The sequence below is a fragment of the Giraffa tippelskirchi genome, chromosome 4 (assembly GCF_054371585.1).
Source record: "Giraffa tippelskirchi isolate mGirTip1 chromosome 4, T2T-mGirTip1v1.2.pri, whole genome shotgun sequence".
NCBI classification, from domain to species: domain Eukaryota; kingdom Metazoa; phylum Chordata; class Mammalia; order Artiodactyla; family Giraffidae; genus Giraffa; species Giraffa tippelskirchi.
Window position 1 is genome coordinate 185452934 of NC_137278.1, and position 23694 is coordinate 185476627.

At 37.2% G+C, this 23694-nt stretch overlaps 1 protein-coding gene across 4 annotated transcripts in view; it reads right to left on the minus strand.

Annotated features, from left to right (window-relative positions):
* The window catches only part of AEBP2 (AE binding protein 2), a 62074-nt gene that overhangs the window by 33638 nt on the left and 4742 nt on the right, over nucleotides 1-23694 (minus strand). For all 4 annotated transcript variants that reach the window (XM_081592270.1, XM_081592267.1, XM_081592268.1 and 1 more), the window contains exon 2: nucleotides 5553-5760. In XM_081592270.1, the coding sequence (XP_081448396.1) occupies nucleotides 5553-5760 (208 nt within the window). The remainder of the gene's footprint in view (nucleotides 1-5552; nucleotides 5761-23694) is intronic.

Below are 23694 nucleotides of genomic sequence, written 5' to 3' on the forward strand. Positions count from 1 at the left end.
GAGAGGGGAGAAGTAAACTTGCATAAGGATATCTTGATACACAAAATGGGCACTAAAAATCCATTATCAAGTATTCCCAAAAACCACAAATCTTTAAAAAGCTAAATTTCCTTAAGTCCAGTCCAAAATCTGACAAAGGGGTATTTGACCTGAGACCTTCTGTATGCATAACATACGAAGAACATTTTTATACTCCATTTTTAGAAACTTTCTCATTGTAAAAATTAACACTGAAAACCAAACATTACAGGAGTTCAATATGAATGGAATTATTCAAGAACAAAATCTGTCATGGTTCCTCTAAACTATCTTACAATGAATTAAGATCTAACTATGTTAATTAGAACACTGAGGTTCATAGTCCAGTCTTTCATGATAAACTGGCTTAGTTAAAACAGGTTGTATTAGAGATAACAAACAGAACAAAAGTAAACAACCTAAAATCTATCCAGCCCTTTCATATTTTCCAGCTACACAATCTTCAAAGAACCACTAATTTAAGTCTCTATTTCCTTTGTCACCAAATAGATGCAATGAGCACACACTTGTTATAAGTCCAGAACACAATGAAAATGCAAGATAATATTTTCTCTCAGGACTAGTTAACAGAAAAATTGGGTTTATATTAGACACTGGAGGTCCCTTCTCAAAATAATTGCTGCAAATTTTTTTCCGCCAGACTGTCCAAGAAAAAAACAGCACATGGCCATTAAAAGAATATTGTTCTACTACCAACTTCAAATTTATAATGATCTCACTTGTAAGATATAGAGGTCTAAAATTTCAATGTTAGAGGGAAGTTCAGGCTTTCTGTTAAGAACTCCTCTAGAAAACCTTGCTCATTACTGTCAGAACAGGTCAGCTTTACCATCAAGGGGTCTCCTCCAAAAGGCCTAAAATGAAGAAATTTGTACAAACCAAAGGTAGTCCTAGTCTCCTTACTTTGGTCAATTTTCCTGAACTAGCGTATCTGAATGTATGCATGGGCTTCCCTGGTCGCTAAGACGGTAAAGAATCTCCTGCAATGCAGGAGACCTGAGTTCAATCCCTAGGGTCAGGATGATCCCCTGGAGAAGGAAATGGCAACCCACTCCATTATTCTTGCCTGGGAAATCCCACGGACAGAGGAGGCTGGAGGGCTACAGTCCATGGGGTCACAAAAGAGTCAGACACAACTGAGAGACTAAACAATAACAACAACACAAGGTCTGTACCTACGATGGACTGTGTGACAGTAACGATAACTGCACTTACACCTGACCACCAACACCTCAGACATGAAGTGTGTAAACGAATCCATCAAAAAATGAAATGAATTTTAAGACTCACTGCAAAATAATACAGTGCAACCTAACAAAGTCTAATAAGCACGAATAAGGAAAGTTCTGTTACTACTGGTAAAGTAAAATCAGCCTAATACTCTAAATAGAGCCAGTAAGCAATATAATTTACATCCTCAAAGGGAGTGAAAAAAGCCTACTTTTACTAAATAATTAGATTTCTTCTGTAGTAAAATGGTACAAAAAGATTTTATATTAAATAAGAGAGACAATCTAAAATAAAGTCAGGAAGGGGTTGAATAGATGATCTCAGGGTTCCTTTAAGCTCTTAGAAAAAAACTAGCTCAGTTTTTTTCACAAAATGTGAACATATAAAAGAGAAGTAAATGCTTTTTACATCTAATTATTTTGTCTCTAATCAGTCTACTCTTTCAAGATCTAAAACGAAGGCTATAATTCTGTATTCTGTAATTTTTAGCCACATTAAATGTGTTAACATTTTCAATTTCCTCTGTTAAAAGATATTTAATAAACAGAGGACAACTATTCAGTAAGCTCTCACAATACAAGGAAAAAACATCTCTAATTTATTGCAAAAGATATGCCCAGTTTCATGTTGTGTTCAGAATCTAGTAATATCAGATTGGCAATCAAAACTCAAACTGACCTCCCAAGATTGACCCCACTTCCTAGCAGCAATTCAATGTAACCATGAGAGTCTACAAGCTTAATTTTATGTAACATCAAGGTAACTCATTCAACTCTTCAAATAATAATACCCTGTCATCACCTCTCCCCAAACATCCCTCTGGCCCTCTTGCCTCAAGTGCACCAGAAAACATATACAAAAGTAAACTTAATAAAAAAAAATAACACATGTAAGAGCACCCCTGATCAACAGATTTCTTTCTGGCAACTGTTTTTAAAATGAGAAATAGTTAAGACAAGGAAAAAACAAACAAACAGTACATTAATGGATCTTACTGAACCACTGAAATCCTACAAGATGAAGTTCCCCTCCTACCAAGACTTACGTGTGTAATAAGAGGACACAGGGCTTTGAAATTTGACTAGCAAAGTAGCTTGGTCTAGTTTCTGAAATCCAGTCATGCATGGAACTATGAACCCAAGAACACAATTCCGTTTTACTGAACAAAAAAAGATTAAGTTTTTCTTGCTTGTCTTTATTTTTTATATAGAAGAAAGTACTTTCATGACTTTTTTTAAAAAGGTATATTCAAAAAAAAAAAAAGGTGCTTAAACGATAAGTTTAACTTTTACTATAGGATTAAGTATCCACCCACTTTGACATATGAAAAGGTCAGGAAATCTTAAAATCCCACTTGCCTTCAGCCTCCAAATATAATTAAAAGTCCACATGACATGGCAACATAAATAGCTTAAGGCAGGTAAAGAAGTTACTAAACTCTTATAGTTTTGGTTTTCCCAGGGTGAAGAGCAGAGTGGGATGAGACAAAGAACAGGAATTAACACAGGATGTAGATCTTGCTAACTTACTGCTCCAAAAGAACTGTCATCTTTCAGTAATTAGAAACATAAAATCCTCTAGAGTTGCCAATAATTTTCCTCATTTGTTTCTGTTCCACTGTGACAGTTTCACATTTGGGGTAGAAAGAAGAGAATTAAAAACTCTTTAAAAATGTCATCAAAATCAGCTGTTTTCGTCTATATAGGAGATAGTGAGAATAATCAAATTTAAAGACAGAAAGTAGGACCATGGTTAGTAGAGGTTAGCAGAAGGGAGGATTAGGGAGGTATTATTTAATAGGTACAGATTTCAGTTTGGGACAATGAAAGAGTTACGGAGAGGGATAGTAGTCATTGCAGAGCAATGTGAATGTACTTAATAATGCCACTGAAGTGCACACTTAAAAATAATTAAAACTGTTTCTTTTTAATTTCCCTTCAAAGAGGTCATTAAAAAAATAAAAAACAACCAACAACTACTCAATTGTAGTTGAAATCAGGCGTGTTCAGGGTGGTATGGCCACAACATAACTACTCTATTTTAAAGCACAAACGAGATTGAGATTTCCTAAATTATCTAGTAGTAATCAAGTTTTGGGCTTCTCTGGTGGCTCAGTGGTAAAGAATCTGCCTGCAATGCAGGAGACACAGATGTAGGTTCAATCCCCAGGTCAGGAAGATCCCCTAGAGGGCATGGCAACCCACTCCAGTAGCCTTGCCTGGAGAATCCCATGGACAGAGGAGCCTGGCAGGCTACACTCCTTGGGGTTGCAGAGTCGGACACAACTGAAGCGACTGGGCACACAACACATCAAGTTTTCAAATTCTCATTCAAACTTTCATTCTGAAAGCTTAAGTCTATACATCAAAGACTGGTATGCAGAAATAATGGGAATGTAATGAAATGTATTTTCTTTATTTAGCTGAGCCTTTAAGTCTGTAGTTTAGCAACTAATGTCCTTGAAAGATCAGAACTTCTTTCTTAAGTCAAAGTAGAATTACTCTTAAAATTAGCCAGAGAATCTTATTATTTGTAATAAAGTAATTTTATGAATAAGCATTCAAGAAATGACATGGGGGGTTTCCGTTTCAACAAGTTTAAGGTAGAAATACCAAAACTTCACGCCTGGCTCTGTAATATCAGTAAGATACATGCAGGTGCAGTGATTACATGACACATTTAGTCCGTAACTCCATTTTTCCTATAAATCTGTAAAAGGCTGAAAACATTCTCATAAAGGCTGTATGCCAACTCAACTTGTAGGATCAAGACTTAGAAATGTGCAAGTCTCCTACAACTACTACGAGATCATGCCTGCAGAGCCTGGGATCCTGCATGTAGTTGCTAAGTCAAGTGATTATAAAGCATCGTGCCATGGTTCACAAGACTGCCTTGGTGATCTATAACAAGTGACTCCAAGCACTGGTTCACAAAAGGCAACTCTGTAATGACCAAGAAACCAAGGGATATACAGGAGGGGGAAATGAAGACTGTTACCAAAGCAGCTTAACCACTGAGCTGGGTTATGCAGTGAAAATACCATATGATGGCCACAGTTATTAGCAACTTATTGACCAGAGATGTCTTTTGTTACCCGAATGTTACTGACCAGAGTGTTTCAATACTCACTTACATAACACATTGCCAACCATACGCATTAGTTTCTGCAAAAATCCCCCAGTCAATAATGTGTTAATACACCCTCATCTACCCAGACCCCATATGAATTAAATCTAATAATGAGACAAATGTTCACTTATACAAGTTTAAGTAACTGAAAGACTGCTGAAACATTATAACATATTGTGATAACAGTAAATATTTTTTAAAAGAAATTTCAAATGCAATACCATTGGTAAAAATGTTAGGAGTCCATATTATGGCTGCACGCTTTTTAAAAAAAGAACAGTAATACAACCTAAATATTAATACTACCTTGGAAACAGTTACCCACTTACTTAAGAAGATTTTAATCATGTTAATATCAGTGTATCTCAATAGTAATACCATACTGATAGGCAGTGTGTGGCCTAATAAATTATCTGTACTTAAAAATGTGACATTAATTTCTAGAAAACATACTAAGAATGGCTAACTATTCAAGACAAAAATCTAGATAAAGTTGAAAAGTATGTATTATGCTATTAACTTTACAAATACTTTGGTCCATTATGCTGTGACTCACCTAATTTGCTTTAGCTCTTTACTTACTATTCAATAAAAATTATATGAACTGACACAACTAAATGGATTCCTAAAAGTTTATAGGTCAATACTAAGTGAGCTCTGACAAGACCTGGGAAAGATGATCAATAATCACAAATAATGAGTACAGATAGCCATTTAACAGGACTGTAATCCTGTTACTAATCCTGATACCAATAGTTTCTCCAGTTAATTTCAGCATTAGGGACAATTTAAGACCACTCTAACAACAGAAATCCCTAAGAGGGCCAATTCCTAAAAGCCTTCAACTCGAAACATCAGAACCTTGAAATACACAATATTCATTTACAATACTCCCATCGTATTTTAAAAAGTCTAATTTCTTCAAAGTAATACACCTAAGAGCAAATTAAAATCCAACACATAATATGTTCTATTTGATTCAATCAAATATGTGGAAAGTAAATAAAACAGAAAAAACATTTGAAAAAATAAAACATTTGAAAAATAAAAATTTTTCAAAATTACTTAAAAAAAAAAAAAAAGCCTAACTAGCAAATACAAATTAATAAAACTAATGAAAACAGGGAGTGAAAAAAAGAAATGACAAAACCAACCCCTCCTCGCTGACCATCTACATGTATGGAACGGATGTGATCTGCCAGATCTGGACTAGAGGTGAAGCAAGCCTGGCACTGGTCCCAACAACAATTATAGGCAATATTTTTGCTTGAAGAAGTAGTGCTTCCTTGTCCATTCATCATTGCTGGAGTTGAACGCCCACTGGAAATTGTGCTGTCTACATCCATTATAGTACTGCTTATGCTACAAAAGAAGAAAAAAGGCTGTGTTATTCCTAGAAGTTCACTAACATGAATATGATCTTATAAATAATTAAGATTACCACTTGACATTCTGCCCCATAAAGCATACGAACCGTATTTTCCACCAGAAAACAACATGCTTTAAAATTATTTAGTTTCAAATAATTATTCCCTAAAACTAAATTTCAAATAAATATTATTTGCAATAAATTGCAAATCAAGGCAAAGAAAAACTAGTACCTCAAATCAGCCATGGAGTAATTTAAGCAACTTTTGGCAGACATGAAGTCCCCAACACCATACCCCACAGAAAGCAAACCAAAGCGCACACACACACACACACACAGCTCGCTACATTCCACCCCTTCCAGACTTCTAAGAAGCATGATAAAATAATAAAGCTTCCAGCTACAAATAATTTAGAATCAAAAGATTATCTTTACAGTGTTGCAAATCACTTGTTGATCTTTTCTTCTATCCACTAATCTGAGAATACAACTGCTATCACATCCTACCTCTTTCCATCTCAAAGCAGTTGGGAAATTTTGCTGTGTTTTCCCTCTTAATAAAAAAGCAAAAGAGAGAACTAAGTGCAAGAAAAGTTTCTCTGATCTTACCAAAGTCCAAAAAGTACTTTGCTGGCCCTCAATTTTTTTCAAAGTCTTATGCACCTCAAGCCCTTTTACTTTTTATTTAATAAACAAAATATTACATACTAGTAATTTTTTTACTTACTAAAAAATATATTAGTAAAAAACTCATTAATAAAAGTGAGTAATTTTTAATGTTAAAAATTTCATATCATAATAAAATGTAACACATTTTGCCTTCACCTTAAAAGCAGTTCACTTTATTTCCTTTCTTCTTATCTTCTCAATAGAGATATGGAAGTAGCATCAATCACAGAAGGACCAACAGTAAGAATGTTTCAGACTTTAAAACCTATTAAAAGCTGTAACTGCTTGTACTTAATTTAAGTACCAGTAAATTATACAATTCACATTAACTTTTAACGGGCATGGTTCCCCATTCCATTAAGTTTTTATTATAGAAAATTTCAAAAACACAAAAAAGTGTATCTAAATCCGAACTCAGATACAGACTACAAACTCATGGTTACCAGTAGGGAGCAGGTAGTGGGGAAGTCAAGATAAGGAGGAGGGATTAAAAGGTACAAGCTACTGTGTATAAAATAAACAGGCTAGGAGAAACAAGCATATACTATACAACACAGGGAATATTTTATAACTAATAAATGGAATATAACTGTAATCAAAAGTGGGGTCCAGCTGCTCTGCTTGCTGCTCAAAAGCAATCATTAAGGAGGCCAGGCTGGTGGAAAGTCAAGTCCGCTTTCTTTTGGATGGGGGTGGGGCAGGGCAGGGAGGGAGTGGGAGGGAACCTGTCCAAAAGGTCGACACCCTCCAACGACCATCAGTGGGCAACAGCTTTTATAGGCTGAGGGAGGAGGTTACAGGCAGAAACAGTATAGTCAGCTCTGACAGTCATACCGAAATTGGTCATCTGTGGTCTGATCAGAGTCATCTTGATTGTTTTAAGTATAGTTCAGTTCGGTTTGAGGGTCTGTTTGTTCCCACTTCCTGGGGCCAGTTGTCAGAATTGTGGCAGCTTATGTCATGGCTACAGTCTGGTCATCATGTAAGTGAACTTCTCTACCTGGTGGGGGTTTCAGTATCTGTAAGACTGCTCACAGGATATGGCTGAGAGGATTACCCATAGCCCTTGAGAAGGAACTAAAGGTCCTTGACTATGCACACAAACTACATTATTTGGTGTTCTCTGTTTTCCGTTGTTTCTGCATTTTCACATTTCTGATTAAACTTTTTCTTTGACTAAAGTTTTTTCTACAGACAAAAGGCAGGAAGAGGATATCTTCATAACCTTTAAAAATTATGAATCACTATGCTGCACACCTGAAATATATAACATTGTACCATCAACTATACCTCAATAAAAATAATTAAATCTGAACTCAATAATTAACACTTTGTCCTGTTTGCTATATATAATTTGTCCTTCTCAATCATCCACAGGTTGCAAACATGATACTTCAACCACAATTATTTCAGCACATCCCTTCTAAAAATAAGAACATTCACCTTTAACCACTGCAACCTTATTTGTTCACACCTAAGACGTAAACTGAATTTTAACTTCTTAAATAAGCTTAATAATGTCTCAGATTTCTCTTTAAAGGATATTCACGTACTTAAGTCCTTCTGCTCCTTGGAAGAAAAGTTATAACCAACCTAGACAGCATATTAAAAAGCAGAGACATTACTTTGCCAACAAAGGTCTGTCTAGTCAAGGTTATGGTTTTTCCAGTGGTCATGTATGGACGTGACAGTTGGACTATAAAGAAAGCTGAGCGCTGAAGAATTGATGCTTTTGAACTGTGGTGTGGGAGAAGACTCTTGAGAGTCCCTTGGACTGCAAGGAGATCCACCCAGTCCATCCTAAAGGAAATCAGTCCTGAATGTTCATTGGAAGGACTGATGCTGAAGTTGAAACTCCAATACATTGGCCACCTGATGCGAAGAGCTGACTCATTAGAAAAGACCCTCACGCTGGGAAAGATTGAGAGCAGGAGGAGAAGGGGACAACAGAGGATGAGATTGTTGGATGGCATCACCGACTCAATGGACATGAGTTTGAGTAAACTCCAGGAGTTGGTGATGGACAGGGAGGCCTGGCATGCTGCAGTCCATGGGGTCACAAAGAGCCGGACATGACTGAGCTATTGAACTGAACTGAAGTCCTTCTGGCTGACTATTTCCCAGTCAACCCACAGATTCTAAATTTCAGCTCTAACACTTCATTCTAAAACTCCGTAATCTCTAGAAAACTCTCAAATGTGAATCAATTCTTGAACATTTGAAATTTATCTTATATACTGTCTAAAATCAAATGCATCCATTTTTCAAAGATAACAAAAATGTTTTTAGGATGCTTCAGATATGAAAAATAGGAACTTCCCTGGTGGTCCAGTGGTTAAGAGTCCATACTCCCAATGTGTGTATTAGATCCCCTAATGCCTCAACTAAGACATGGCACAGCAAAATAAATAAAGATTTCAAAAAAGATAGGAAAAATGACTCAAGATTTCTTTATAAAGGATATTCACGTATTTAAGTTCATCTGACTAAATATCTCCCAGTCTATCTACAGATTCTAAATTTCAGCTCTAACACTTCATTCTAAAGCTCTGTAATCTCTAGAAAACTCTCAAATGTGAATCAACTCTTGACTATATGAAATTTTATTTACATACTGTTTCTGCAGGAATAAACTGTAAGTATGGTTTATACTGAAATACAAATTTTAACTTGAGTCCCAGAAATTCCAAGTTTCATGAGGCCCTTAACAGCAAGATGGTTACCTATTTTCCTTGCCACTTGCTTCATATATTTTAAAACATCTTCTCTGTGAAGTTCATACTTTCATAAACCATACTAACTCCAAAGGCAAATAAATAATAGTTTTAAATGAACAATCCATCACAATTTATAAACAACCTCGGAAAAGAGATAAATCTCAATGGCCTACTGTGGTACAACCTCCAAGCTAAAAAAAAAAGAGCCACAAAAGTGCAGGGTAGTACAGTTCCACTTTGCATATCTAAGTGGAGAGAGACACAGAGATACAGCCACCCCCCAAAGGCAAACCTCTTTTCAAGGATACACAAAGTGCTATCCACGTTGGGGTGGGTGGGAGAAGCAAGACAGACTTTAACTGTAAATACACTTCTGTATTATTTTAACCACATACCTCCATTGCTTTTACTTGAAAGTCCAAAATTAGCTGAAAATGAAACCAAAATAATTTTGTTTAAATTGAACAAAGTAGAGCAAGGTCAAGAGACTCATACCTTTGCGATAAATCCAACTAGCAATAGAGTCCATCTACACGATGTGTAACGTGTTTTGCTTATGAACTTCACCCCAGAAGGAGTGCCTTCTGAGTCCAAATAGCCATGCACACTAAGCAATAGTGCAATATTGTTCACATGCAGTATTACTCACTTGAAAACCAGTACTTCGTGTGGATACAGATCCTCATGAAAGGAGAGCATATTGCAGGTATTAAAGCACATGAACTCGGTCTACCATTGGTAACAAGCTGCAAATGCAATGGCGCAGGAGGTAAGGGGCAGATTCTCTGCCCTGAAAGATTGAGAGACACTACATTTGGGCGGCATCCCCACAAAGCCTCCCGTTGCCCAACAGGACAAAGTGGAGTCCTGCCACATGACCCCTGCTTGGCACATCCAACTGCTAGAAAGTGTCCAATCCTAAACCTCCAGGCTCTCTTCTGGTCCCAGATTCATGCCAGAATCACTATCAGTGGTTCCCTGCAGTCTCAAGACTGATAAAGACAACAGTTTTAATACAGGAGAGCAAGGAAGTAATTTATAATCTTGACAGGATAGATACAGATTTCATAGAAAGTCCTTCTTTCTATAGTATCACAATATGATCAGAACTAAAAACTGACTTCCTACTTCCATTATCTTATGTCTAAGTTCAAGCATATATTAAAATCTTTGATTCAGTCAGTTCTCCTTCCCAATGAACATTTACTGATACTATAAGATGTGAACAAAAGCAGCCTGGGATATGGAAGAAAACTTGAGCCCCAAAAAAGCATTCACTCTATTCAAATAGTTTCAGTAACTTAAAGCAGTGCTTTCAAACTAATATGTATATGAACATCTGTGATCTTATTAACTGCAGATTCTGATTCAGTGGATTTGGGGTAAGATGTGACGTACTTTGTTTTTAACAAGAGCCTACTTGTTGATGATGCTGCTACAACATTTTAAGTAGCCAAGACTCTAAAAGATCTCTTTCATTATTATTACCCAACTGAGACTGACCCAACTAAGAAATTGTCTCATACTGTAGAATAGTACGGAGAAGGCAATGGCACCCCACTCCAGTACTCTTGCCTGGAAAATCCCATGGGCGGAGGAGCCTGGTAGGCTGCAGACCCATGGGGTCGCTAGGAGTTGGACATGACTGAGCGACTTCACTTTCACTTTTCCCTTTCATGCACTGGAGAAGGAAATGGCAACCCACTCCAGTATTCTTGCCTGGAGAATCCCAGGGACGGTGGAGCCTGGTGGGCTGCCATCTATGGGGTCACACAGAGTCGGACACGACTGAAGCGACTTAGCAGCAGCAGCAGTAGAATAGTAAGCTAAAGCAAACACACATACACCGTGACAAGCGAAAATCTTTAAGTTAAAACACATACACATTACTAAAGATTCCTATGCAGTATTTAGGGAACGGCATAAGCCATTTTTGGGCTTCCCTGGTGGCTCAGACGGTAAAGAATCTGCCTGCAATGTGGGAGACCTGGGTTCGATCCCTGGGTTGGGAAGATAAGCTGGAGGAGGGCATGGCAACCTACCCCAATATTTTTGCCTGAAGAATCCCCATGGAAAGAGGAGCCTGGTGAGCTACAGTTCAGGGTTGCAGAAAGTCGGGACACGACTGAGCAACTTTCACTTCGCTTCACTTCTATAAGCCATTTTTAACATAACAACATTCCCTTTTTCCTTTTTTTCCCATGGGCCCTGTTAAGAAACTATCTGGCAGATCAGACTCTAACATTTAGAGTAACTAACTACATGGATTTTATGGAAATGGTTTCCTTTGGAAATTCAAGGGCCAGCTCACACATATATTATAAGAATAGCCTCTTCTTTGATAACTCAAACTACTTCCAAGCAAAACATGTTTGGTAGACATGACCACTGCCAATAGGGTTGTCAATACTGAGAAGATCAGCTTGCTAAATGACAAGATACAGGAGCAGAGGAAGTAATACATGGATGCTACCTTATCATTATGGAGAAGGATGAGACAGTGGTCTTAAAGTAACAGAGTAAGAGAAGTTCGTTGACATGGTTTCAGATTCTACACTGCAAATAGTCTCTTAAAAAACAAACGAATTGTCACTTGTAAAGTTCTGGCAAATTATCAAATAGCCTATTAACTTAAAAAGTCTATTAAAATACTTCTTTTTCCAACTAAATATCTGCATGAAGCCAGATTTTCTTCATATGGCTCAACCAAATCACTTCACTGCATCAGGCTGAATGCAGAAGCAGACATGAGAAGTAGTTGTTCAGCCAGACATTAAGCATAAAACAATGTCACTCTTCTGTTTTTTTTAACTAGAAAGTATTTTTTTATTTAAAAAAAAACTTAATTGGCTCATTTTAAAATTAACAAGTGTTTTTAATGTTCTCAGTTTTGATTTTTGATCCTGTAATAGTGGTAACTGTAATCTACATAAACAAGCTCTTTGGTTTCTTCAATAACTTTTTAAACAACTTTACTGAGATACAATTTGTATTTCTCCATACTTAAGAAAGCAAAGAGGTCCTTAAGAGCAAAATGTTTTAGAACCACTGATCCAGACTGTATTTAAAGCAAAGTTTAAAGGTCTCTCTGAAATAGACTGGGAAGAGTATGTTTCTGACCTGGAATATCCTGATTTTATTCTAGGGTTAACTGCTGAATCTGAAATTCAGTTTGAGGTCACATGGATAGGGGCAGTCTTATCCACAGTCTTCTTTCCAGTTATCTGTGAGGAAACTCATCTGGGGTATGAGCTTTCCTTAGTAAATCTGGGTCCTTCTCCTCTTTCTAGGCTACTGAAATGTGTAACTTTACAGGAGGGTTGAGGATGAGGTGTCATTATGATTATACACACACACACACACACGATATATATATCAAATGTATAACATGATGTGTAAGTGTATAACATGAATCAAATGTATTTGATTCTTGTTATCAAAAAACTAAAATATAGGAATTTCAGAATTTCCTATAACATTGATTAGCAAAGCTGCAGCTCTGCACTGGTGCTTCTCCAACCCTAACTTAGGCCTCCACTTGTCCACTCTGATAAAAGTTAGGTCTGTGAATCACACACTTTATACTTTACCCAATTAAATGTCTCCTCAAGACTCAATTACTTGCTGAATGCTCTCTTCTGCTAGAGGACTAGCCAGGTGGCTGGTAACAAATCAAAGAGCTGTCATGAAACAATATTTTTTATTGTTTAAATTTAAGATTCTGATCGCTGTTGTATTTGTGATACGAAGTAAAGACAATCAAGACCAACCACTAACTAACGGTGTCTTCCAAACAAGATTTCCCTACTGGCAATTCCCTTTCACAGCTCTCTGCCAGGAGAATTAAAGTGTAAATGGAGGCTAAAGACAAAGTGCCCTTGTCCACAAGTCACATTTTCACAGCTATGCAGCCAAAACAGAGTAAGAAAAAAACTAGCTAAAAACTGACATAAACTTGTATCACCCACAAACCTCACATGAAATTTAAGTTCATCTCAAAAAGCTTTCCTGTTTTAATTGACAAATTGTTATATTTTTGAACTTACAAAAAATGGTAAAACACCATTTTAATATATGTTACACATTGGGGTTCCAAATAAAAATCTGTAACAACAGACCTCAAAACTGTCAAACTACTAACTTTTATATTAAAAGGTTAAAAACCACTGAGCTCTATAATATACAGACCAAGTGTCATAAACTTTAAAAAATGGAGGAGGAAATCAGAATGATAGAGGCATCCAGCCACTTTCTTCAAGATTTGGAAGTTATTCATGGAAGAACCCCCTTAATCTCTAAGGATCAAGGTTGTTTTATTTTTGTTCTATAAGTGAAAATACATAATCTTTAGGATGTCTTCAGCTCATTGACTGTATCTGAATTATTACAAAAGAAATATTCTGTAATTTTAACTTTTATTCTATAAATGTAATTTTTTAACAGGGAAATATTGTTCCCTATATGGACTGAAGAAAGTGACAAAAATTCTATCACTCTAAGGAACACTTAGACAGGGACAAAAACTATCAACTTTGTTTAATTTTGTTATTGGTAACTTTGGATAGAAATTAGCTTTCAAAGTACTTATCAAATTGTAGGTAAACATAACTACACACAGGGAATTCCTCATCTAACCATATAACAAGGTAAGCTATTATTTGGTTAAAAGGTGATGCTCCTTTCATCCATAATAAAACTGCCACTCACTACTACAAAGATGACTCTGTCTCCCCCATACCTGTAATCAAATTATTAGAAATTAAAATTCAAAACAGTACAAAATATTTAAGATAATCTTTTATTTTTAATTCAAATAAATTGATTTTAATTAATTTACTTAATTAAAACAAAGACCATCTTTTCTATTTCAGGCAAACTAAGGCATATATGGAGGAGATGGTACATCCTTATTGATGTCAAACTGTTCCAGCTGCTGGTTAATCAATGACAATCCTGTATTTTTGAAAAGTTTGAAGTTGTATGCCTGATATTACACAACTTTACTTCAGTTATTAATACCACTCCTCACCTCCTTTTGTTGGAAGAGACTCTTATTTTGTGCCCTGCTCTTTATTCCAGGAATTGACAGAAATTAAAAGCTAAAACTGAACCAGTTAAAAGAAATAGGTACTTGAAGAAAACTATGAACTGCCTGCCTATTACATTTTATGACTTTATTGTAAGGAAAAAGGGGAATATGAAACTTACTATATCAAAATTTGTCTCACAAAAGGCCCTATTATTTTTAGACGACTTCCCACTATCACAACAGTGAACAAGTACTACTATATGCCCTGCATTGTTTGCTGCATGCCCTGTGTTGTTCTGTGCACTTGTGTCAGACTGTATTTTCCAAAGACGTCCACCCCATGCTCACACCTTCCCACACACTCTGCTTACAACATGGTATCAAGAAATGGGGGGCTGAGGGGTGGGGTGTCTAGTCTACCTCCTCTGAATCTCAGCAAACCTAACACTCTTGCAGAAGTGACACTGCAGAACTTCCTAGGCTGGGTCATCAAAGGTGATCCAGCTCTCGGGACCCAGCGTGGGACCCCTGAACCACACTCACCTACCCAGTAGAGAAATCTGGCTCTCCTGAAGCCACTATGCTAGAGAGATCCCAGGAAGAAAGTACACAGGGCTGGAGATGCCAGAGCCCCGGCTGTTCTACCTCCAGCTGTGTGAGCCTTCAGGCCCCACACACCGGACAGCTTCGTGAGTGAGCTTTCTGGTGACTGCCGTCCCTAGACTCTCTGCTGCTCCAAGCTGACACCAAGCAGAGCAGGAATGATCTAATCATGTGAAGCCCTGCTCAGACAGGAGATCTGTAAGCAAAATAATGTCTTAAAACCACTAAATGCTGGAGTTGCTTGTCATGCAGCCCTAGTAACTGGAACAATGCCTGATGTGTATTAATTCATGTAATGCTTACAACAACCACATGAGGTAATCACTATTTACTAATATTCAAGTATGAGTAGCCTCATCTTACAGATAAAAGAGGCTGAGCAAAAATACTGAACAGATAGAAGAGACACAAAAATTATGTGACTTGTCCAAAGCACTAATGCCAAACAATCTGTCACATTTATATGAAGGGAAAATGTGTCAATTACTGATTTCAGAAATATTGAAATGTTGCCTATATTACACATCAAGATAAGGTAACTCAGTTTCAGCTGGTGTGTACCCACAGGAAACTACTTCTTTGCTTTTGTATCTATAGTGCATACATACACACAGAAGATATTTAGCATCTACATGTAATTTGCCTCATTTGAACAGATGGTTTTACTAACAAGATGATGTATTAAATTTGATTTCTACAAGTCAATTAGCTTCATAAAAATATTAACTCAAGGTCAGTCATAGAAAGCAACACATCTTCATAGAACTTGTCCCAAATTTAGCTCGTAGCCCACAGAACAAGATCATGAACCTAACAATATCAGTGTAAAATTCAACTCCAAAATACTTGCTCCAGGGACAAGGAAGTGATCACTTTAGTTTTCATATATAAAAAACAAACAGTAATTTACGAGATTAGTCTTAACCAGAATTAAGGAATTTAGACCACATCTAATTTCTCTAAGACTGCTTGGTTTTGCCTTCCAAACTGCCATGGTCCTGTAGGCTTTCAGAGCTTTAAACTCAGAAGCAATTAGAAGGAAAAAAATAAAGGTTAAGTGCCTAGTTTATTTTACATGCTATATATGCTCACGTCAAACTTCCCTAAGGTCTTTCCTACTCATCTAAGGTGGAAGATCTGGTTGATCTGTATACGATGAGTCACCTATAAACCTCTTCTATTCAGGTTGAATTCCTAAACCTAGCTGGTGCCTTGCACATGGGAAATGCTCACATAGATTTTAGTGACAAATTTAAGTAGGCGTTTTAAGGCAAGTAAAATATATGGCTTTGTAACACTGAGATAATCATAAAAATTAATTAGAGGCACACAAAATCATTGGCCAACACGAAGATATTATTATTACTATTATTACTGTAATTACAAGCTATTATCACTGTAATTTAAAAAGCTAAATGGATTTTTCTAATCAAGAAAAAGCCTACTCTCTATCCCCACAATTACTTCTCTGAATAAGACAAAAGATTTTTCCCAAGATCCAGCAGTATTCACCAAATTGGCCAAAAGGGACTTTATGCAACGATGATGAAATATAGTTCATGGAAAACAAGACATTACATCTTGTATCACCACCATGCACTGTGCACATTATTTTCAATTGTTTCTCATCTCTAGTCTATTGCCCTTTAAGATTACTCCACCCACATTTTTCATCCAGCTTAAGACATCAGCAAGCAATTATCTTCAGAAAAACTGTTAATACTAGAAACATTTCTACTTCAATAAAATTACATTAAGAGTTATCTTTTACCTTCTTAAAAAGGTTTCAAAAAAAATGTCTATACACAATGATGATATACTGAAAAATCTGCTATGAAAAACAATACTCATTTTATACAGAAGCAATCACATATTCATTTTGTGTTTAAGTTAGTGTTAAATCATGAAAATGATTTTATCAGATGATTTCAGCCTAAGAATGACTATAGTAGAGTTCAATACCTTAAAAGACATGTTTTTTTGCTAACTGCAATTTAAATCACTAAAAAGTCTACTGCTCATTCATCCCACCCTCAGTACTTTAACAAGTATTTATAAAAAGTAATGACAAACATTTTATAACTTAGAAATGAACTAGTTAGTGGGCTTCCCTGGTGGTTGAGTAATAAACAATCTACTGGCCAAAGCAGGAGGCATGGCTTCGATCCCTGGTCTGGGAAGACCCCTAATCCCGAGGAGCAGCTAAGCCCCTGCACCACACAACTGAGCCTGTGCTCTAAAGCCCACATGCTGCAACTACCCACCCCATGTGCCCCAACTACTGAAGCCACTACAGCGAGAAGCCATGCACCACAACTACAGAGTAGCCACTGCTCGCCTCAACTAGAGAAAAGCCAGCACAGCAATGAAAACCCAGCACAGGCATAAATAAATAAATAAGTACCTAAAAGGGAAATGTTAAAAAAAAAAAAAAAGAAAGAAAAGAAAGAAATGAACTAGTAAGTGTATTTACTAAGAAATACTAATACCCATCTAAAATCTTTGTTTTCTCTAATTGGTTTAATACTTTATCTTTCTAGAAACTCGAAATATAAACCAAAACCAGAAAACAAGTCAAGGACTTTAAAAGTGTTACAATTATATAAAAAAATGTCAATAAAGACTTGATCCCCCTAAAAACTGAGTAACTACAATACTTCAAAAAAATTAACTCCTGAAAAAACATTAACTCCTATATTTCATAGTCTTATAAGGAATCTAGGTTACAAAGTCTAACTATACAATTACAAATGGAGACTAAAACCCAGAAATGTAAATAAGCTGAAGCACAGAAGACACTTTTTGCAAAAAAGACAGGATGAATATTAAAACAGCCACTAAATTTTAGTTAAGCTTCCCTGGTCAAGGCTGTTAAAACAGTCCCACAGGCAGTGTAACAGATAAGACCCCACCCAGAGCCAGGACCGCCAGCCTTCTCCAGGGGCTGTGTGACTTTGGGCAGGATACAGTCTGTGTGTACTTTCTCACCTCACTGGTTATGTGGATGCAGTTATGAAAGAAAGTGAAGTTGCTCAGTCATGTCTAACTCTTTGCGACCCTATGGACTGTAGCCTACCAGACTCCTTTATCCATGGAATTTTCCAGGCAAGAGTACTGGAGTGTGTTGCCATTTCCTTCTCCAGGGGATCTTCCCAACCCAGGGACTGAACCCAGGTCTCCTGCATTGCAGGCAGACACTTTACCATCTGAGCCACCAGGGAAGCTATGAACTTACATCATAGTTTCGGTGAACTATGTGGATGCAGTGAACTTCATCAAATCCTTTCAATAAGCTCAAGCCTCAGATTCTTAAGCAAACTAGACAATCAATAGTGGTTTTCTTCTAAAACAGTGTGTCGATCTGTTTTTTTCTCCTGAGAAACAAAATATAAGTTTGGGAATCCTGCTTTTTAAACTATTCAAATAATCACAACTTTTTTCAAATACTGTTTTCACTTATGTTATTAAAAGGAACTGAATATTCATTGGAAGGACCGATGCTGAAGCTCCAATACTTTGGCCACCTGATGCAAAGAGTGAACTCTCTGGAAAAGAACCTGATGCTGGGAAAGACTGAAGACAGAAGAAGGGGACAACAAGAGGATGAGATGGTTGGATGGCATCACTGACTCAATGGACATGAGTTTGAGCAAGCTCTAGGAGTTGGTGATGGACAGGGAAGTCTGGCATGAGTGCTGCAGTCCGTGGGGTCGCAAAGATTCAAACATGACTGAGTGACTGAACTGACTTGATTAAAAGGAACTGGGGGAAGACATAAGACACAGAATGGTTCTTCTCCTTATTTCCTGCAGCCACACTAATGACAGCGAAAAAGATATATGTACACCCATAGTTGGGCTTCCCTGCTGGCTCAGCAGTAAAGAATCCACCTGCAGAGACACAGGTTCGATCCCTGGGTGGGGAAGATCCCCTTAAGAAGGAAATGGCAACCCACTCCAGTATTCTTGCCTGGGAAACCCTATGGACAAACGAACCTGGCAGGCTACAGTCCATGGGGTCACGAAGTCGGAAGTGACTCAGCGACTAAACATCATCCACGATCAGCTGAATTCAACCAATTAATGAGTTACTTTACACTGAGAGTATAACATGTGAGTGTAGTATAGCTAAGTGCTGGAAGTGTAAAGATAAATAGGACATGATTTTAAAATATTATAGCCTAGAGAAGACAAACATAAATGGATACTTCGAAACAACACCTTAAATATGAATTAGAATTATGGTGACTTTTGAACCCAGAAGAAGCTAGAGTATCTTTGAGATCTTGGATACAGCAAAGACACACCTATAATATTCTGGGTTTGTCTAAAGGACAGGAAATACAGACACACAGAGGATATATTAACAGTTTCCTATTCTCAGGGGGCATACATTCTAGCAAGAGATGAACAGTAAATAATTACTCCAATTGTGATAGGGCTAATGCAGAATTTGAAATGGACAATGAGTCTAACAAAGTATTGGGGATAGTTTGCCTGAGAAATTGTTTAAGGTAAGACCTAATCAAGACAGGAGTTACTGTATTTATCTCCTGACTTCCATTTAGAGCACTTGCCAAATCATATCTGAGTTCCAAACCACTTTTTATTGTTTAGTCCAAAACCCTCACTTCCAAGAAAAAGAGTCAAACTGAAGTTCAGAGAAATGAAATCAACTGCCAGATTTCCTGCAGGCAGTCTCTAGTAACACCAGAGCTACAATACTGATTATTCTCACTAGAATATTCTTTCCACATTTTACACCTGAGAAATGGGAAGATAAATGACAATATGAATTAATCACAGCCCTAGGCCCTTTATATATTCCATCTCACTTAATCATAACACTAAGATATGTCTCCTATTTTGAAAGGTAAGGAAACAATTTCTGAGAAAATACATTATAAGACCAAGACTTTCTGACTTACGGGTTCATGCTCTTTCACTACTCAATGTTCCTTTCATTGTTTCAGTGATAGACGTGTCTAGAAAAATACAGTAAGGTATTGTTCCAATAAAATCCTCAAGGAAAAAACTTTTTACTCAAAAATAGTAACACTATTTCTCTTATTCATCACTCAAGAGATTAGCTTTTCTTTCCTTTAATTCAGTTTCCCAAGTGTGACTTCCCCCAACTTGACTCCCGCTCAAAGTCTCTTCACTTCACACCTGTACTATTCCTTCTGCCTAATTGGTCTCCCAGCTCCCAAGCTTTCTTTCTCTACCTTTGCCACGTGATTAATTTTCCTATAATAAAAAGTTTCATCATTCGTTCAAAATACATTTTAAAATACCTAAAATAAGTGTTAAGCACTGTGCCAAGTAATGCAGATAGAGCAATGATCAAAACAGACGTGGTTCCCATTCTCAAGGAGCACACATTCTCTCAAGAGCGATGAGCAGTAAATCATCACTCAAATTGTGATAAGGGCAATGCAGAACTTGAAGTGCTGGCAATGTATCTAACAAAGACTCAGGGAGAGGCTGCTTGAGAAAACGTTCCAGGTAAAACCTGATCATGACTAGCAGTTACAAAAACAGAAGTCAGGGAGAGCCAAAGAAACCAATTCAACAACCTACAGTGAGAAAGATGGGCACACCTGTGTTGGCACGAAAGGCCACACTTTTCCCATTAATTCTTATTTCCCAGTTTTCAATGGGGAACCTCTAGTCTTGGCAGGAAGTTTCCTGAATATGATAGGCTCTTTCCTTTCTATGTTTCATTTAAGGTTTCTAGATATTTTCTTTTCATCACTCAACTAACCCTAAAATCCAGTCCCTTTCTCCCATCAAAACTTTAGTCATCGACTATAATACTCTACAGTTCTGGCTTTTTTCTTTTAAATATCACCATTTTATTTATTTATTTATTTTTGGATGCCCTGGGTCTCTGTTGCTGCGCAAGGGCTTTCTCTAGTTGCAGCGAGCATAAGCTACTCTTCCTTGTGGTGAACGGGCTTAGTTGCTCTGCGGTATGTGGTATCTTCCCAGACCAGGTATCAAACCTGTGTCCCCTGCACTGGCAGGCAGATTCTTAACCACTGTACCACCAGGGAAGTCCTCTACAGCTTTAACTTTAACATACTGTGTCACAAACAATTTACAGTAAAACTAGAAAATGATGGAATCGTCTTTTTAGTCTCTTTAAAAACTAACCAAATGGGAAGACAACACATGTATATTTCTTATCACTAAACAGGGTTCAATGCCAACCATCAGTCAATGCTCAACAAAGATTTTTTAAACAGCCCAACATCCACCTGATCTCCTATCCATGCCCAAAACTGTTCAGTTAGTTCTAAGGTCAATGTCATTATTATTTCCACAAATGTATACTATCAGTCACAAAAATGAACTCAACCTGTGGTAAAATTAATTGCAAACCCATTATCATTACTGGAAAACATATCCCAAAATCTTTTAGTAATAGATCAGCAGTGTTACATATTAAAAACTATTAAAAATGAAAGGCATTAAGAAGCCTTTTAGGTCAACCATATATGTTAAAGTAAACGATTAAGATGCAGATTTTGTAATAAAATCTTTTGATATGGCATATCCTTCTGCAAGTTTTTGAAGCATTCATTTACAGATAACATGCCACACATTTAACAGCTTGTTTAGTACTTTTGGGGGCTTCCCAGGTGGCTCAATGATAAAGAATGCACCTGCCAATGCAAGAAAAGACACAAGTTCCATCCCTGGGTCAGGAAGATCTCCTGGAAAAGGAAATGGCAGCCCATTACAGTATTCTTGCCTGAAATATTTCAAGGACAGAGGAGCCATAGGGTTGCAAAAAGTCTGACACAACTGAGCAACTGAGCACTGGACATAATTAGGTGTGGCTTCCTAAGTGGCTCAGTGGTTAAAAAAAAAAAAAAAAAATCCACCTTAGATGCGGGTTTGATCCCTGGCTGGGAAAGATCCCCTGGAGATGGAAATGGGCAACCTACTCCAGTCTTCTTGCCTGGAAAATCCCACGGAGAGAGGAGCCTAGCGAGCTACAGTCCATGGGGTTGCAAAGAGTCGGCACAACTGATCAACTAAACAACAGCATGGTACTTTTTGGCATTTCAGATCTTAAACTGCTTCAACAAGAGACCAATGTTAGCTTAGCTACAATTGGCTCAAATGCACAGTCTGTCCCCCCACCTATGAGGTCAAGTGCTTTGCTTCAGTCACTGCTGTGTGTACCCAACACCTAGAATAGTACCCACATAATGGGGCTTCTGCATACATCTGTGGACTAAATACCTACCTATCCCGTAATAATGCTTAGTAAAGTGTGCGCCAAATACTGTACATGTAATCCCCACAACCACCTTACAGGAAAGGAACTATTAACGTCCCTCTTCTGCAGATAAGAAACCTGAAGTACTATCAAGATGTTCAATAACCTAAATGACTGTCCCTCGGTCACGCAGCTTCAGTGACAGCCAGAACTCAAACCCCAGCGCTCTGACTCACAGTGCACTCTTAACCTCTTCTCTCATTAACTTCAAATTTTCCATCTGCCTTTGACAAAGCGATGGGCATTTTTCTACTATAAATTCTTCCGAACAGTGGTTAAAATGAAAACAAAAAACCCCAAGTGCCTGTCCATTTTGGATTTTTCTATCAACTTATTTTGTAAATATGCTCTTTACAGAAATTTACAGTTTCCAATCATTTAAAAAGTATTTATTAGGCACCTCTGGATTGCCTCTAAACTGACAGGTCTTAGCTTAGACCAGACCCTTTTGAGACTGATAAAAACTACTGACATCTTCTCAGAGAAACGTCCACATAAAATTTTCCACGCAATCTCACTGATCTTACTAGAGTATGCCCCCAGAGAAAAGTTGGCCTTAAATCACTATACCAAATACAATAATCCAACCGAAGGCATCAATTCCTGGCCCTCACTTTATAGTCTTCCCTATACAAATTCTACTGCTGGTATTTCAGTTTAATTCTAACTGAGTACACACCATAAGCACATACTGTTAGATACTACAAAGATGGAAATGAGCTAAACTGTCCCTGCTCTCAAAACTACCATGTTACAACAAAAAGGATGAAGCAAAGCATCAAAATAAGAGGTCTTCTTCAGATCAGTCAACAGGGTTCCTTAATAGAAATTCATGTAACCTTAATAAACACCTTCATGGGAACACCTAACCTGGTCTTACAGTTAAGGAATTAAGAGTCAAAGATGTTAGCAATACTAAGATTTGAATCTTATCCTTTGACTCTTGATTACAGGCTCTTCATGTTGCAATATTCTACATCCTTCCATCTATATAGAACAGAGCCACAAACTGGGAGGAAAAAGCAAAGAAATACAAATATGGTACTAAAAGCAATACCACATTTCCTTTTAATTAAAAGGAAGACCACATTTCCTTTTAATTAAAAGGAAGAAGAAATTAGTATCAAGTTTAAAAAGACCTGGAAAGAATTTGTCATGGTATTTTGATGGGTTTTGAAAGGCTGTCTCCATCAACAAAAATTTGAAGCAATTATTTTGTATCATAGTATGATTAAAAAGAAAACTGGGGAAAATGTTATCTGCTAAGTGAAGATATATGAAGAAAATGTGAGCAGGTACATTTAGGTCATAAAATCCTTGGCTCTCTTTCTCTCAGAAGTCTTGCTCTGAGGAAACTAATTGCTAGGTCCTAAGAACACACAAGTAGACTTATAGAGATACCGACTTGGTGAGTAACTGAGGCCTCTTGTCAAAAGCTATATAAGTTAGATGGTTTCCAGCCCCAGTCAGGCCTTCAGATGACTGTAGTGCTAGCCAACACTTTCACTGCAATAGGAGACTGAGCCAGAACCACCCAGCTCAGTGACTCCGTTCTTGACTTTTATAAACCACATGTGATAATAAATGTTTGTTTCTTTAAGTTGCTAAATCTGGAGCAT